The 14,730-nt window shown below is 41.7% G+C and overlaps 1 protein-coding gene and 1 pseudogene across 2 annotated transcripts; one reads left to right on the forward strand and one right to left on the reverse strand.

Moving 5' to 3' along the window:
• The first annotated feature begins 628 nt into the window (after window positions 1-628).
• Window positions 629-13,472, forward strand: Mrps23 (mitochondrial ribosomal protein S23). Of its 2 annotated transcripts, none has more exons than XM_003467013.5 (5): window positions 629-760; window positions 1,245-1,415; window positions 12,261-12,338; window positions 12,538-12,664; window positions 13,124-13,472. In XM_003467013.5, exons 1-5 carry the CDS (start codon window positions 717-719, stop codon window positions 13,253-13,255), a joined length of 552 nt encoding a protein of 183 aa, XP_003467061.1. In that variant the 5' UTR covers window positions 629-716; the 3' UTR covers window positions 13,256-13,472. The 2 variants fall into 2 exon arrangements, with proteins under 2 accessions (XP_003467061.1, XP_005002421.1); XM_005002364.4 differs by having other exon boundaries at window positions 13,127-13,472.
• On the reverse strand, window positions 7,222-9,135 carry LOC106027051 (bromodomain testis-specific protein-like; annotated as a pseudogene).
• Window positions 13,473-14,730: the final 1,258 nt, after the last annotated feature.

Consider the following 14,730-nt stretch of genomic DNA (forward strand, 5'->3'; position numbering starts at 1 on the left):
CTCCAGATTTTGGAATACTTTCTTCGGAACCTGCGTGTTCTGGGCACTTACTTCTCAAGGTCCAAGGAGCAGCGAGCCAGAGGCTCCTCTAGCGGAGGGAACCCAGGGGCAGGCAGCATCCCTGTGACTGTGGGACGCTGGTGACACTCCTGAAACCAAGGGCTCAGGTGGAAAGCGCTACACAGCCTAGAGTCCAGTATGATTTGAGAAAGGGCCTTCAGTGGGCCTCTGTTTCCTTCTGCGTAGCCTGTGACTCTGACCAAGATTAGGCTGAGTCCAGCTCTGGAGCTGGTGACCTCAAATCTCTGCCTCTATATAATAGGTTGTGCCTGATCCTTCTTCCGCTCCCTCCTCGACATACAGTATTACCTCCCCCGGGCTCGACTTTGTGGAAAGAAGCTGGCTTCATAAAGCCAGAACGAGTAAAGCAAACACTATACTTAATCCTTCCCCTAGATAGGTCACTACTACTCCTGCTAGGTTTTGGCTCCCTCCCTCCCTTTGGCCCTACTATCCAATGCTCCAGTCTGAATCTGGCAAGAAACTAGGGATGGTCTCTGTTTTCGGAGGATCATTTACTTCTGCCTGGCCCCGCCCCCCAGATTGGGCTGTGGTTTAAATGCCCGATCCTTGGCTCGGCCAGCAACTTACACTCCCTCTTCCTGCCACCACTTCCGGTTCCGGTTGCGGCTAGCTTTAGAGTACTACGCGTGGCCATGGCTGGGAGCCGGCTGGAAACCGTGGGGAGCGTCTTTTCGCGGTGTGTGTGCGGCGCTGGGCGCGGGCTGAGGATGCCTCCCCAGGCAGGGGTTCTCTGGGTCATGCTCTTCTTTGGGCTGGCTGGGCGAAGCCTTCTGCAGGTGCGAGTGTCCTAGCCGAGGGAGGCTGTCGTACTTCAGTGGCTCCAAGCAGTTGTGTTTGTCGGCGTCTCCTCAAATTCATGTCGTGAACCCTCCACCCCCCAGTTGGCCTTCTCCAGGAAGGGGCTGATGGCCCTCACTATAACGTCTTTCATTTTCCGTGTTGGGACGCGCACCAGAAGTTAGAGGGGTTTCACCCCGAGCAAGCTTAGGCTGGCGTGGGATGTGACGGTGTCTTTCCCATAGGTGGGGACACTTCCTGCCTCTTTGTCCACTTGTTCTATACACTCTACAGCCTGTGACGCAACAGGCTGTGCCAGACAGATTCAGGGACTCTGGCAAGCTGTTGTAACCCACTGACCTTGGTTCTGTTCCCTCTCTAAGGACTCGGAACCTGCTTCGAGCTGGGGTGTTGAAGGAGAAGCCCCTCTGGTATGACATATATGAGGCCTTTCCTCCGCTGAGGGAGCCAGTCTTCCAAAGGCCCCGCTTGCGATATGGCAAAGCCAAAGCGCCCATCCAGGACATCTTGTACCACGAAGATCGGATTAGAGCGTGAGTGTCAGCCCCTGTAGTCATCAGGTTGCAAGAGAAGTTGAGAAGGAAAGAAGGTTTAGGTAGCGAGCTGGTAACTTGAAGACGACGTTGAGACAGGGTCTTCCCTGGTTGAGGTGGTCTTGTAAGTGGGGCGGCAGCAGCCCTCCCTAAAGTGAGAGGAAACACAAGCTTGAGAAGTGGAATGTGGAGCCAAGCAGCTGACATAGCATTGCGAGTGTCTTTTGCACGTCTGCGTAGGGCCAGCTGCTGTACTATTAGTAACCTTTTATCAACATAGGAGACTCAGGAAGATTAACTCCCTTTGGTTACATGGGAGGGTGGCGATTGGGAATCACATCTCAGCTGTCAGACTTATAAAGTCATTGTGCCTGCTTCTACAGGAGTGGAGATAGGAGGAGCAGGGTCTGTGGCTCAGTAGTTGAGATCTTTGAAGGCAGTCAGACGGAAGGACCTTTCAGAAGTCCAACGAATTTGAGACAGTTATCACTAGAAATTGTTTTTCTTTGTTTTGTTTTTCATTTTTTAAAGACATAGGCTACCTGTGTAGTGCAGGCTGGCCTTGAACTGACTATGTAGACCAGGTTGTACTTGAATTTCTGGCATCCTCCTGCTCAGCCTCCTGAGTCCTGGGATATAAGCATGTGTGCCACCATGTACAGCATCACTAGAAATTTCAGGAATAGTACTTGCACCCTTTGCTTCTTTAGCATCTACTTTCTCTTTTATTATAAAAGTAAAATACACTTATTGTATAAAATTTTAGAAACAAAGAAAAAGCCTAAAAAAGAAGGCACAAATCACCTGTAATCTCACTATCTAAAAACAGTTTGAAGGAAATCCTGCCACTTAGAAGCTTGGGCAAATTATCCCTGCAAGTAGTAGTTTTCATATGGTAAGATATACTAATAGTACCTTACTAATAGTACTGTTAGTAAGATACACTAATAATAGTAAAGACAAAGTAAGAAAATGCATACAAACTTTTTAGTTCAGTGGCTGGCACAAAATAAACTTTCAATAAGTATTAACCTGTAATCCCAGCTATTCAGGAGGCTGAGGCAGGAGGATCACAAGTTTAACACTAGCCCAGGAAACTTAGTGAGAGTGTATCTCAAAAAATAAAAAAAGACCAGAGATGTAGTTCTGTGAGTTTGATCTCACGGTTAACCGTTAAATTGTGTATTATTAACATTTGGGTATATTTCTTTCTTTTCTGTATATATATATGTATCTACATATATACACATAGAAAATCAGTAATATACGTTACAAATAATTGTGTTCTACTTAACATTGTAAGCATTTTAACATGTTATGTATTTGAAAATATATTAGCCTGTTGTATTCTGTAATTTAATCCTTGTTCTTGCATTGAATGTTTATGGTATTTATGTATTATTGGCCAAAACAAATTGTATTTTTGAATATCTATCTTTCTCTGTAACACTGTTTTCTTAAGGAGGGATTTCTACTGCTAGAATTAAGCCAGACAATGTGGAGTTTTACTAGTTTGTTTTAAAAGATTATGCTATTTTATTTATTTATTTATTTATTTATTTATTGTCTTTTTCTTTTTTATCAGTACTGGGGATCGAACTCATGATCACACACTTGCAAGGCAGGCGCTTATGCCACTGAGCTAAATCCCCAGCCTCAAGATTATCCTACTTTTTATATTCTGATTATCAGAGTTCTTTATTCTTGGCAGCATTGATAATTGTTGAATTTTTTTCCTGCTATAGATGGTTTTAAGATAGTATCTAGAGATTTTAATTTGTTTCTTTGATTAATAAGATGTTTTCCCATTTTCTTGTTGATTGGCCATTTGAATTTTAGTTTTAAAAAATTTAGGGCTGGGGATTTAGCTCAGTGGCATAAGTACCTGCTTGGCAAATGTGAGATCATCGTGAATTCAATCCTCAGTACCAAAAAAAAAAAGAAAGAAAAATTTGTTTTTTTACCTATTTTAGTAATTGTTACTATTTATCAATAAAAGTTCTTTCTAGAATTAAACATATAATATTTATAGAGTTAAAGTAATACATTGTAAACATTTTTCATACATTATTTGCCATTGGTCAGATGTGATTGGGCTCATTCAGGGTGGTATTATTTGCCATTAACAGTGCTTCTTTTTTTTAAAAAAATGTGTAGAAGTTGATTATTTTTTTCTATAAATGTTTTCTGTGGCACCTTCTATGTGCCACGCATTGTGCTGACCATTAGGATATTTTGTACATTCAAATCTGCCTTTTTCTTTCTTTCTTTCTTTCTTTTTTTTTTTTTTTTTTTTTTTTTGGAGACAGGGTTTTGCTATGCAGTTCAGGCTGGACTTATAGCTCACTTTGTAGTCTAGGCTAGCCTTGAACCTGTGGCAGTACTCCTGCCTCAGCTTCCTGAGTGCTGAGATTATAGACATGTGCCACCACCTTTACCCAGTCTTTACCATGTACCCTTCCAGCCTCTTAAGTGATAATAGGGGAAATACTAGATGTCAGATACGCTGTTTGTGTGCTCGAAAGTCAAAGAATGAATTCTATGGAACAGTAGAGGTTAAGAGTAGGAAAATTTATTGGAGAAGAGGAATAGGGAATAGGAATGGGAAATAGGAATATTTCTTTTTTTTTTTTTATTTAAAGAGAGAAAAGAAAGGACATAAAAAAACAAAGCAGTAAAAGGGTGCAAGTAATACAGAATTTCAAGAAAAAAATATACAGTAAGAAATCACTAGTTAATAGGTTACATATTGTCTTCTTAGAAACACTTGTCCAAATTATAAAATTAAAGCATATAAAGTGGACATTCATACAGTGATATTGGAGACAGTTCCGTTCAATGATCCAACAAAAGCTCAGTAATAGGTTTTCCATCCTACACACTCAAACATACCTGCGGTTATATCCCTTAGTCCACCTTCCTTTCCTCTCTTTTTTATAATAACAGTTACACTTTTTGGGTTTTATTACTCCCACAGTTCTTATTACTTTTTTTGAAGAGAATAAAACAAACATGACTAAGCAAAACAGAGTCAGTTAGAACAGAAGGATGGGCATAGTACATGATGCAAAAATAGAATACCAGGTGATCAAAAGTGGTTACCATTGTGCCTCTTGCTATTTTTAAATTGAGTTGCTTATATCATCAGGTATAATAGAATTGATCAAAACAGTACAGAACAAGACCAATAAAACCTACACTGGAGACCTTATACGACTTCAAAAAAAGATAATAGTCAAACCATAATGGGCATCATAGTATATCTTATTACCTTCAAAGTGGTTGCCTATACCCTCAAACTTGATACTATCAAACAAAATAGAATATAGTAAAATCAGACAGAACAAGATGGGGGGAGCAATACTGGGGTTCAAATCAGGTTAATAGGAAAACAAAAAAATTACTATAGTGTATCCCGCTATTTTTTCCTGAGAGACAGGAGGGGTCCTGAATGAGTTGCCCTCTGCCAATATTTTTCTTTTAAAACGTTTAAGTTTTAGAAGTTTATTTGTATTAGTACATGTTTACATTATATAATACATTCCTCTTGCGGATTTGGTGCGTGGATATAACATCTTAATTTTTCTTCTCTCTTCCTCCTTCATTTCTTGGCCCCTTTCCCTGTTACAAAAAAGCTCTCTTTCCTATTATCAGTTTCTTATTTTACTCTTTATTTCTCTTTTGGGTTGTCATACAGAGAAACCATGCAATATTTAGGCTGTGTGTCTGATTTATTTCAATTTTTTTCTTTTTGATCTTATTACCTTTCAGTTCACCATGTTCAGGAAAATCTTTTTCAGTAATTCAAATGTCTTTTTCTGACTCAGGTTCAAAGTGCAAAATGGGAGTTGAAACAAATAGAAATATTTATCCTTTAATGTCATTCCTTTTTTCCCTCTCCTTTTCCCTCAAACATGAATAACCTTCAGAAATGTGCTTCTGATGGTCTCCCACCGACAATGTTAAAACTGTCTTGTCTATGTGTCTGTCAATCTACCTATCTCTTGTGATGCTTAGGATTGAATTCAGGACCTTCACATTGAGCTACGTCCCTACCCACTTTTCTGTTTTTTATTTTGGCACAGTATCTCATTAAGTTACCAAGATGTTCAGGCTGGGCTGGAGCTAGTGATCTTTAGTTGTCTTGGCCTCCCAGAAGGTTGAGATTATAAGCATGCACCACTGTACCTGTCCCCTCTATTTTTTTCCATGGTAAAGAACAATTTAGATGTCATTTTCCTAGAGATTGTTCTCTGCTGCCTCTGTGTTATGTCACCCCTTCTGTATACTGTATACTTCGTTATATTGTACCTGTGATGGTCTTAGACTATTTTTAATAGCTTTGCGTACCAGACACGTATCCTGAGTCATACTTTACTAAACTACCATGGGCCACACGCTGTCTTACTCATCCTTATAATTTCACTGCTTAGTCCACTGCTCTTGGTCCCTCAAATGAAGAAGTTATGGATGAATGAATGAACCATCTAGCTAGCAGAGGGAGATAGCAGAGAAAAGTCCTGGATGGTGGAAGGATGGAGGACCAGCCATGAGTGTTTTCTTAGTGCCCTGAAGCAGCGTCAAGAAGGGTGAGTTAGAAACTCGATCAGCGGCTGTGTAAAGCTTCACTGTGTGCACATCTTAACTCAAAGTGCCAGTCTCTCATTGGGAATTTACTGACAACCCTTTCAAATAGTCATGTTAAGTTTTGTTTTTTGTTTTTTAAATTTTTTCACTTTACGATCTTTGACAGTGAAAAATTCATAAAATGTCATCAAATTCGCCACACAATAACCATCTATTATGGGGGACACATTCCATAGAACAGTAACAGTCTTAATATCTAAAATAGTTCCAAACTCTTATTGTAAGATTTGGCCAAAATACAAAACATCTTTGCAGTAAAACTGACAGTGCAATTTAAATAGCTTGTAGTAGGTCAGAAATACCTTGTGAAAAAAAAATGATAATGGTCATAAACTGGACGGGGCTAGGATGGAACATCACTCCACCAGAAGAGAAGAGCATGGACCTCCTCCGTGTCAAACTGATAACCATTTAATGACAGTGACCTGCGATACATAAGAAAACAGAGTATGCTCTTCAGAAGGAATGGCATGAGACAGTAATTTACAAACAGACCTCTTCCCAAGTCCTGAAGAGCTTTTCAGGGGACATAAATGGGTAAAGATCATTTCTATGACATGATAAAGGATTCTTGTATATTACAATACCCTCCTCTACTATCAGTGCAAATCAAATGTTAACATACTTGCAAAACTGTGAAACATTTCTCTGTTGCCACATGTGGCTTCTAGTGGCATTTGGATGCAGAGGTTTAACTTGTGCTAGTTTGGATAAGCCAGAACAGGGACACTGACCTGCTTGTTGTTGCTGCTACTTCTAGATGCTAGTGGGACCTGCTTTAGCTTTAGCTTTCAGCTGAAGGACTGTGTATTTGTAATAGTTTTGTAGTGGCCTCTGAAGACAAAGAAACCGGGTATGGTGAGGACTGAGATGCTGATTTTTTTTTTTTAAACTTTTTATCGGTACCGGGGATTGAACTCATGACCACCTGCTTGCGAGGCAGGTGCTTACGGCCCTGAACTAAATCCCCAGCCCCCGAGATGGTGATTTGATTGTAGCTGGAGAAGAGTCGACTGCAGTCGTTTTTTTCTGTTTTACTTTTGCTCATAGTGAAGTCTTCCCCATTATCTTCACTCTCATCAGGCCAGCGTCGTTCTCAGAACCTTCATCAGCTGCGTCATCTTTTTCAGTGTCATCAGCACTGTCATCATCACTGCCTTCCAAGAGCATCTTCCTTCACGGAGCTGCAGCTTTAGATACTGCTTTTCTGTTCACTTGAATACCACGGCATCACCTTCCTCTGTAATCGAGGTAATCTAAATCCAAACCTAAATAACCACCAGCTGTGTTGGTGTCCTGGTTCCGAGTCACTGCTGTCAGACAAGCTGAAGTCACTCTTGCGGCTTCCAGACCCAGTAGAGCTGCTGCTGCTACTGTTCTCTCTCAAGCAGGATTCAGTTCCAACCACTGGATGACTGTGGTGTCTTGGATTTTGCTTAACATTTTCCACAATTTAATTGAATTGTTGATCGCCAGTAACTTTTCCAGCTCTTGTTTCTTCTGGGAATTAATTTCTTCTTTGGACTTCATTACTTTCTTATCATGGGGTTTTAGTGGTTTTTTTCTTAGATGTGCTGCAACATATTTTTCTAGTTCTCTCAGTGTTGCAAAGTCTCTTTCTGCCTCCTCAGGATTGGAACTTTGTAGGGCAGACTCTTTTGATTGCATCGTATGAACTACTTGGCCCAGTGTATCTCCAGGGAGTTTGCTTATATTCAAACGCAATTGCGTTTTCTCATCACAGTTCATAGGCTTAGCATCATCTTCACCTTCAGATTTAGGAGTAAAGACTCTTACTTCCTCTTCTTTGGTTGATTGCTCTTGGACTTTTCCTTTAATTGGAAGTTTTTTTGAATTTTCATCTCTGTTATTGTTGTCTCTTTTTTTCCTTCTTTTAGACTTCTCTTTTTTCTCTAGCTTATGGAAAGGTACTTGGGACAAAGTCTGTAGTTGTTGATGAACAGCTTTAAGCTGCTCCTGAAGTTTTCTTAATTTGTTCATCTTCAGAAGAATCAGAAGTTTTCTTAATTTGTTCATCTTCAAAAGAATCAGAAGAGTTATCTTTAGAGGAGGCTTCACAGCTGCTTTCTTTACTACGGTTTTTTTTTTTGTAGGGCCTGTTGTGATGTTGCATACAGGAGTGCTCTCAATAGGTTCATTGGGAATTTTGACAAAATGCATTTCAAAAATATCCTGGAGCATTCTAACCGTTGCCAATACGTCATTATCTGGAGAAATGTATTTGTAGCAATTCATGAACATTAATGTTGCATCTGTAGCAAATTCATATGCATCCTTATATTTCTTGTCCATTTTCTTCTTAATAGTTTTAAGATCCATTGGATTTTTGTCAATGGCATAATAGTTACATAATCCAAAAGCATTAACATCAACAGGATTATAAAAGGACCATGTGTATGAAAAATGTTTCGTAGAAAGCATTTAAGAGTTTCATTACAGTGCTTTAGTTGTTCAGTTATTTTAATCCTCTTTTCCACTTTACAATGTTACTAAGACTCCAACAAAACATTTTCCATCTCATTTTCTTTTGTTGGTGGCATCCTGGCTGTTTTTTTCCCATAGCTGGTGTAGAAGATTCATTACTTGGTCTGACTGCAGAAATTGTGGGAATTGTTATATCTGCTTTTCTCTTCCCACCCCTGGTAGCTCAGACCACAGTTTGTGAGCTGTTGTGGAGTAGAGCTCCTTATGCCATGTTTAAGGGAGAGATGGATTTTTCAGGAAGTACAGAGGGATTCTCTTGTTGCTTAAATACAATTTCTGTTGCTTTGGGAGGTGGTTTTTCTTTAACAGAAGAAACTGATGCATTCCATTGAGTGCCTTTATTTATTCTTTGCCCACAACTTGCTCTTCTAGTGGCATCTGAGATAATTTCTGCATAAACACCTTCTTCAGAGCTTGTGCTGTAAGAACAGCATCATCTCCAGGCTTGTTATATATAACAGTTTGAGAACGTTACATTGAAGTCTTCTGTACATTCTGAAGCCTTCACATAGTACTTATTCTCCAATTGCTTCTTAGTTGTATTTAAATCCATTGGATTTTTATAATGGTGTGGTAATCAGTTCAGTTCAGTTTCACAGCATCCACAGGCTGTTGAAAAGGCCAGGAAAAACAGTGTTTACCTTCAGGACAGCTCTTTGTAGACTATGCAGCTGATTTGTCAGTGCTCCGTTTTTCTTAGTGTTGATATATTCTGGTGGGGGTGGGTTAACAGTAGCTGCTTGTCGACCTGGCAGGGATAGTCCTAAGTGCTTTGGCTCTGGATACTCTAATGCTCTCTACAACTGTAGTTCCTTTTAGGAAAGGACCTTAGCTGCCTTATTTGATGGTCTCTTCCTGCTGCACGAGACGAGGCACAGGACAGTGGCTCCATTTGCTCAGTGTCCATGGCCAGCACTTCTCATCCAAATGGCTGCTGCAGGTTGGCCCTTTTTTTTGAGACAGGGTCTCTATGCATTTCAGACTGGCTTTGAACTCGCTTTGTAGCCCAGGCTGGCCTCTTAACTCATGATGATCCTCCTATCTTAGCCTCCCAAGTATTGGAATTACAGGCCTGCACCACTACCCAGGCCAATCATGTTAATATTTATTGCCTAGATTTTTTTTTTTTTTAAATCGGTACCAGGGATCGAACTCACGACTGCCTGCTTACAAGGCAGGGGCTTATGCCGCTGAGCTAAATCCCCAGCCCCCTATTGCCTAGATTTTTAAAAAAATGTTAATACTAATGCTTGTGCCTTACTGATTTATTTTGCTTGCAGTATTAGGCCTTGTATACGCCGAGTGTGACCTCTACCACTGAGCTACATTCCCAGCTCTAGTTGTGCCTAATTGAAATTATTCTTACACTATTCTGGAGGAAAGAAAGTAGAGTTTACAGCCTTTTAGGACTCTTCTTTTTTTTTTTTTAAATTTTTTCCATAGCAGTTTCTTGAGATAGCAGAACAAGTACATTGTTGCTCTGTGTGGAAATTGAAGGGAGGACATTAGAACTCTGGACAGATTAGACTTTTTCAATATCTTTCTGCCCAGTACCACTACATATACTTAGTGGTCAGGATGCTTCTGTGTCTCACTTGCACCTTAGTATCATTTGTGAAGCAAAATCAAAAGACAACCCAAAACACAAACAATTTTTGTAAACATGCATAGCAAAAGACTGATTTCCTGTGTATGTGACAATAAAGTTTGCTTTTAAACTGACAAGCAAAAGACACTGTCTTGTTTTGGGCTGTTAAAATACATTCCATAGACCTCAGTAAGCAGAAATTTACCTCTGTAAATAAAATGACTTTATAAAAGCTCACCGTTTTGGAAGCCAGAGAGTCTGAGACCAGGGTGCTGGCACGGTCAGGTTCTGGCAGAGCCCTGCTAGAGAGAGGGCTGTATTCTTGCTGCGTCCTTGTGTTGGGAGAGCAGAGAGGGAAAGTGGGCCCTCTCCTGGTTTCTAAGGACCTAATCCACTATGAGGCCACTTTGCAGCCTCCCAAGGTCCCATCTCCAAACGCCATCCCCTTGGGGGTCAGGGTTTGACATAAGAATTTTAGGGGGGACAAGCATTAGTTTATAGCGACCACCAGATGGAAGAATGGGCAAAGAACATGGATAGTTCCCAGAAAAGAAAATTCAGTTTGTTTTTAAACTTATAAAAATAGCCAGTGTCTTTCATAAAAAGGCAAATTAAAAGTACACAGAGTTATTGTTTCTCACCTTGGTAAAGATCAAACAGCTGGAATATATACCTTGGTCAGGTACAGGGAAATAGGTGCCCCTTGTCCTTTTTTTTTTTAAACATTAGATTTCTTTGGTACATTCTAGATACTCATAATGATCACATTCATCATAGTGTATTTGTACCTGTACATAAAATAACCTTTTTTTCCCCATTCTCCTCCCCTTCAGCCCCTCCTGCCCTCCTCTTTTACAAAGCTTTATTTCCATGTTTTCCTTCTTTTTTCTTCTGCCTCCCCCCTCCCCACACTCATTTTGGTCCTCATTTATACTTTTGGTCTCACACAGTACTCCTACTTTCATGAAAGTGTAAATTGGAACAGCTGCTTAGGGCAGCAGTTAAGTCGCCCAGAAGGCTTATTTACAACTGCTTACCTTGATCCAATAATACCATCTTCGTGAATGTATTCCGTAGACTTGCCTGCACAGTACATAGACACGGGTGGTTCTTGTAGCAGTGTGTAAAGCAGCAAAGGCCTGGAAATAGCCCCTCTGCACTGATTCTCTAAGAAATAGTAAGTTAAAAAGGCAAGGTGGGAGGAAGAAATGGGGAATGACTGTTAAGTGGGTAGAGGGCCCTCCTTGGGGAGCATGAAAATATTGAAAAGTGGGTGGGCCTCATAGTTATGTGACTGTGATTGTGCTAAATCTCACTTTGTGTCATTAAAAATCTACGTTTTTAAATATTTTTTTTACCTGGGATACAGCTCAGTGGCACAGTGTCTGCCTGGCAAGCGCGAGGTTGTAAGTTTGATGCCTGATACAAAAAAGGAAAAACGGGCTGGGGATTTAGCTCAGTGGCATAAGCACCTGCCTTGCAAGCAGGTGGTTGTGAGTTCAATCCCTGGTACCAATTAAAAAAAGAAAAAGAAAAAAAAAAAAACAGCCAAGTTTTTTTGGGGAAGAGTCTTGCTCGGTAGTTTACCCTGAGCTGAGGCTAGTGAGCTCAGACTGGCTTTGAATTTGTGATGTTCCTGTCTCAGCCACCTGAATCCTGGGATTGTAGGTGTGCACCAACAGGCCCACCTCAAAAAGGGTTAATTTTTTGATCTGGGAATTTTACTTCAGTTTAAAGAAAGAGAAAGTATAGGTCAGGCATGGTGGTGCATGCCTGCAATCCCCGCACTCAGGAGGGGGAGGCAGGAGGGGGATCCCTGAGAGTTCAAGGCCAGCCTGAACTACATAGTGAAGCCCTGTCTCAAAAAGACAAACGAGAGAGAGAGAGAGAGAGAGAGAGAGAGAGAGAAGTGGAGCAGGATTTCTCGTCCTTTAAAGGTTGAAGAATGTGGTTGGGACAAAAAATTAAAGATGTATAAGTGCTTGTCCCCTGGAGGGCTATTTCTGGGTAGTACACAAGAACCCAGTTAATGTTGCTTCCTTCCCGGGGAACTGGGGTGCAGAAGAAAGAGGAAATGTGATTTTTGTGTTGTTTGTGTTTTGTAGGAAATTTTATTCTGCTTATGGGCCTGGTCAAAAAGCTTTTGATCTGTTCAATCCAAACTTCAGATCTACCTGTCAACGGTGAGCCATTTTTAAGTTATGGTCCCTCTCCCTCTCGCCTGCCAAAGATTTCATTATCAGTTTGAGATGTTTTGTTGAATTCTACTTGAGAAAAAGGTGTACAGGAACGCCTGTTGAAGACATGCTCAGTGCGAGGATGTCACGTCATGTTATCCCAAACATCATATGGCTGAGATGTGGCTGCTTGGAATTCCTCCAGGTTCGTGGAGAAGTACATTGAGCTGCAGAATCTTGGAGAAACAGACGAAGAGAAGTTATTCGTGGAAACAGGAAAATCTTTATTGGCAGAAGGTGTCATTTTAAGACGAGTGGGAGAGGCAAGGAGCGTGAGTATTTTATTGTTAAAATTGTTTTCGTCGGGCTCTGCGTGTAGCTCAGTGGTAGAGCCCTTGTCCAGCCTGAGCGAGGCCCTGGGTGTGATCCTCCGCATGCACCAAAATCAGTAGTGCTGATTTCTTTACCTGTTTATCAGAAGTTGAAGAGCAGCATGGTGTACTTTCCCCAGCCTGGGCTCATGTTCTTAAATTCCAGGTCAGATACGTGTGAGTGAATAGGCTGAAACTGTGGTTATGACCGCTACTTGGGACAAGTGAGTTGTCGTTAGGACTCTGAAATACAATTCTGTAGACATTTTTATTATGCTGATTACCATTCGGCATAAAAGAATTTGATAAGATATTAGTGGTAAATCCTCAGTGGTTGCGTGTGCCTTGTCACATGGCTACAGCCAGTTAATTGAGTGAAAATGGTAATATCTGTGTGACACTTCTGTCTGGTCTGTTAAGCAGCTGGAAGGTAGTCACGTGAATGCCAGAACCCAAGCTGCCTTGGATGGAAACCAGCCCGAGGAAGAAGTGAGCCAGGACCAGCATATGGAGGCGCCTGAGGAGCCGTCAAAAGGTCTCCCGGCTCCCTGAAGGACTTGTATATGGACGGCACGCTGCGCGCTGCAGAGAGTGGGCTGTTTTTAACAGTTGAACTATGTAAATGCTTCCTGATCTCCAAGGCATTAGTGTTCACCTTTTCTTAGTTCCCACTTCTGGGTTGTCATGCAGCTCAGTATCACAGCAGTTTTGTGAACTTTTATTTTAGGACATTACTAAATAAAAGATTCCATACTGCCGATAAAGTAAATTTACTTTGAAATTGTAAATAACATGAAGAAACCTTTAGGAAGATTGTTTGAATGGGACTTTCTCTGAGTATGCTGCTGGGCTGTTCCTGCTGGCTGTAGTGGGTTGCATTTTTTTTTTTGAAACAGTCTTGCTATGTAATTCCGGCTGGCCTTGAGATCACTATGTAGCCCAAGCTGGGCTTGAACGTGGGCCAGTCATCCTGCCTCAGCCACCATGCCTGGCAGCATTGTGCTCTGCTGTGAATCTCTGCAGCCATCAGACTCTTCCTTGCACGTGGTGTGGTCCTGGGCCAGCTGTGTCCTTCTCCAGGTAATCTTTGTGCCTTTGCTATACAGTTACTGACATCACTGTGAGAGGCCAAGTTGACTTGTGCTTTGCAGTGAGGACTGACCATTGATGATGGACAGAGGCTAACTGGAGCTGTAGTGTCATGGATTGAGTGTGTTGGAGACAGCCTAGGCCTGTGTGGAGTAGGCTGCTCAGAACTGAGTGAATGAATGTATGAACGAATGTATGATTACACTGACAGATGGTGTCCTGTAGGTCACTGGGTCAGGGGGTGGCCAGGGCAGTTGGTTCAGTTGCAACTCTCCACAAGCTTCCTGCCTCCTGGCTGTGTCATAGTTCTCACCAACTGCCCTGCCCTTCTCGCTGACCTGTGTTAGTGAATAAATGAAATACATCTCAGCTGAGACTGAATTTGTGACGAAGCTAATAGTTTTCAGCTAGTAGTAAGCTGCTGCTTCAGAAATTCCTTGTTTTAAAAGTCATGCAGCTTTTCTGCCCGAAGGCATTTTCTGGTGGGCTGAGAGGCAGAGTCGCCTCACATAGCCTCCCCTCCCTGTGTACTCAGTGACTGAGGTCAGCGAGGCCCCGGGGCACAAGCAGCGCTCAGGGCTGGTTCACCCAGTTTGTCCCTTGCAACTCCTTGTGTTTGGGGAATGCTTCACTCTAGGGTGGGAAAGTTACTTTCATTCTTTCAAAGACCTTTAGGCAGTCAGTGAACCTGGTGATGCAGGCCTGTACTCCCAGCACTCGGAGGCTGAGACAGGAGGGTCACTGCATTCCAGGCCAGCCTGGGTGGCATGGTGAATTCAAGGCCACTTTGAACTACAGAGCAAGACTCTGTCTCAAGAAACAAAACAAAACAGAACAAAAACAAACGATACTAGGCAACGATTGAATGCAAGTATCAGGCCAGACCTTGGGAAGAGGACCTCTTCCCCAGCAGGTTAAGGAACAGTGGTTAAGTTGGG

This window comes from Cavia porcellus, unplaced genomic scaffold (genome assembly GCF_034190915.1).
Source record: "Cavia porcellus strain 051 isolate PalLab524CR breed Dunkin Hartley unplaced genomic scaffold, mCavPor4.1 scaffold_6, whole genome shotgun sequence".
Lineage (NCBI taxonomy): Eukaryota > Metazoa > Chordata > Mammalia > Rodentia > Caviidae > Cavia > Cavia porcellus.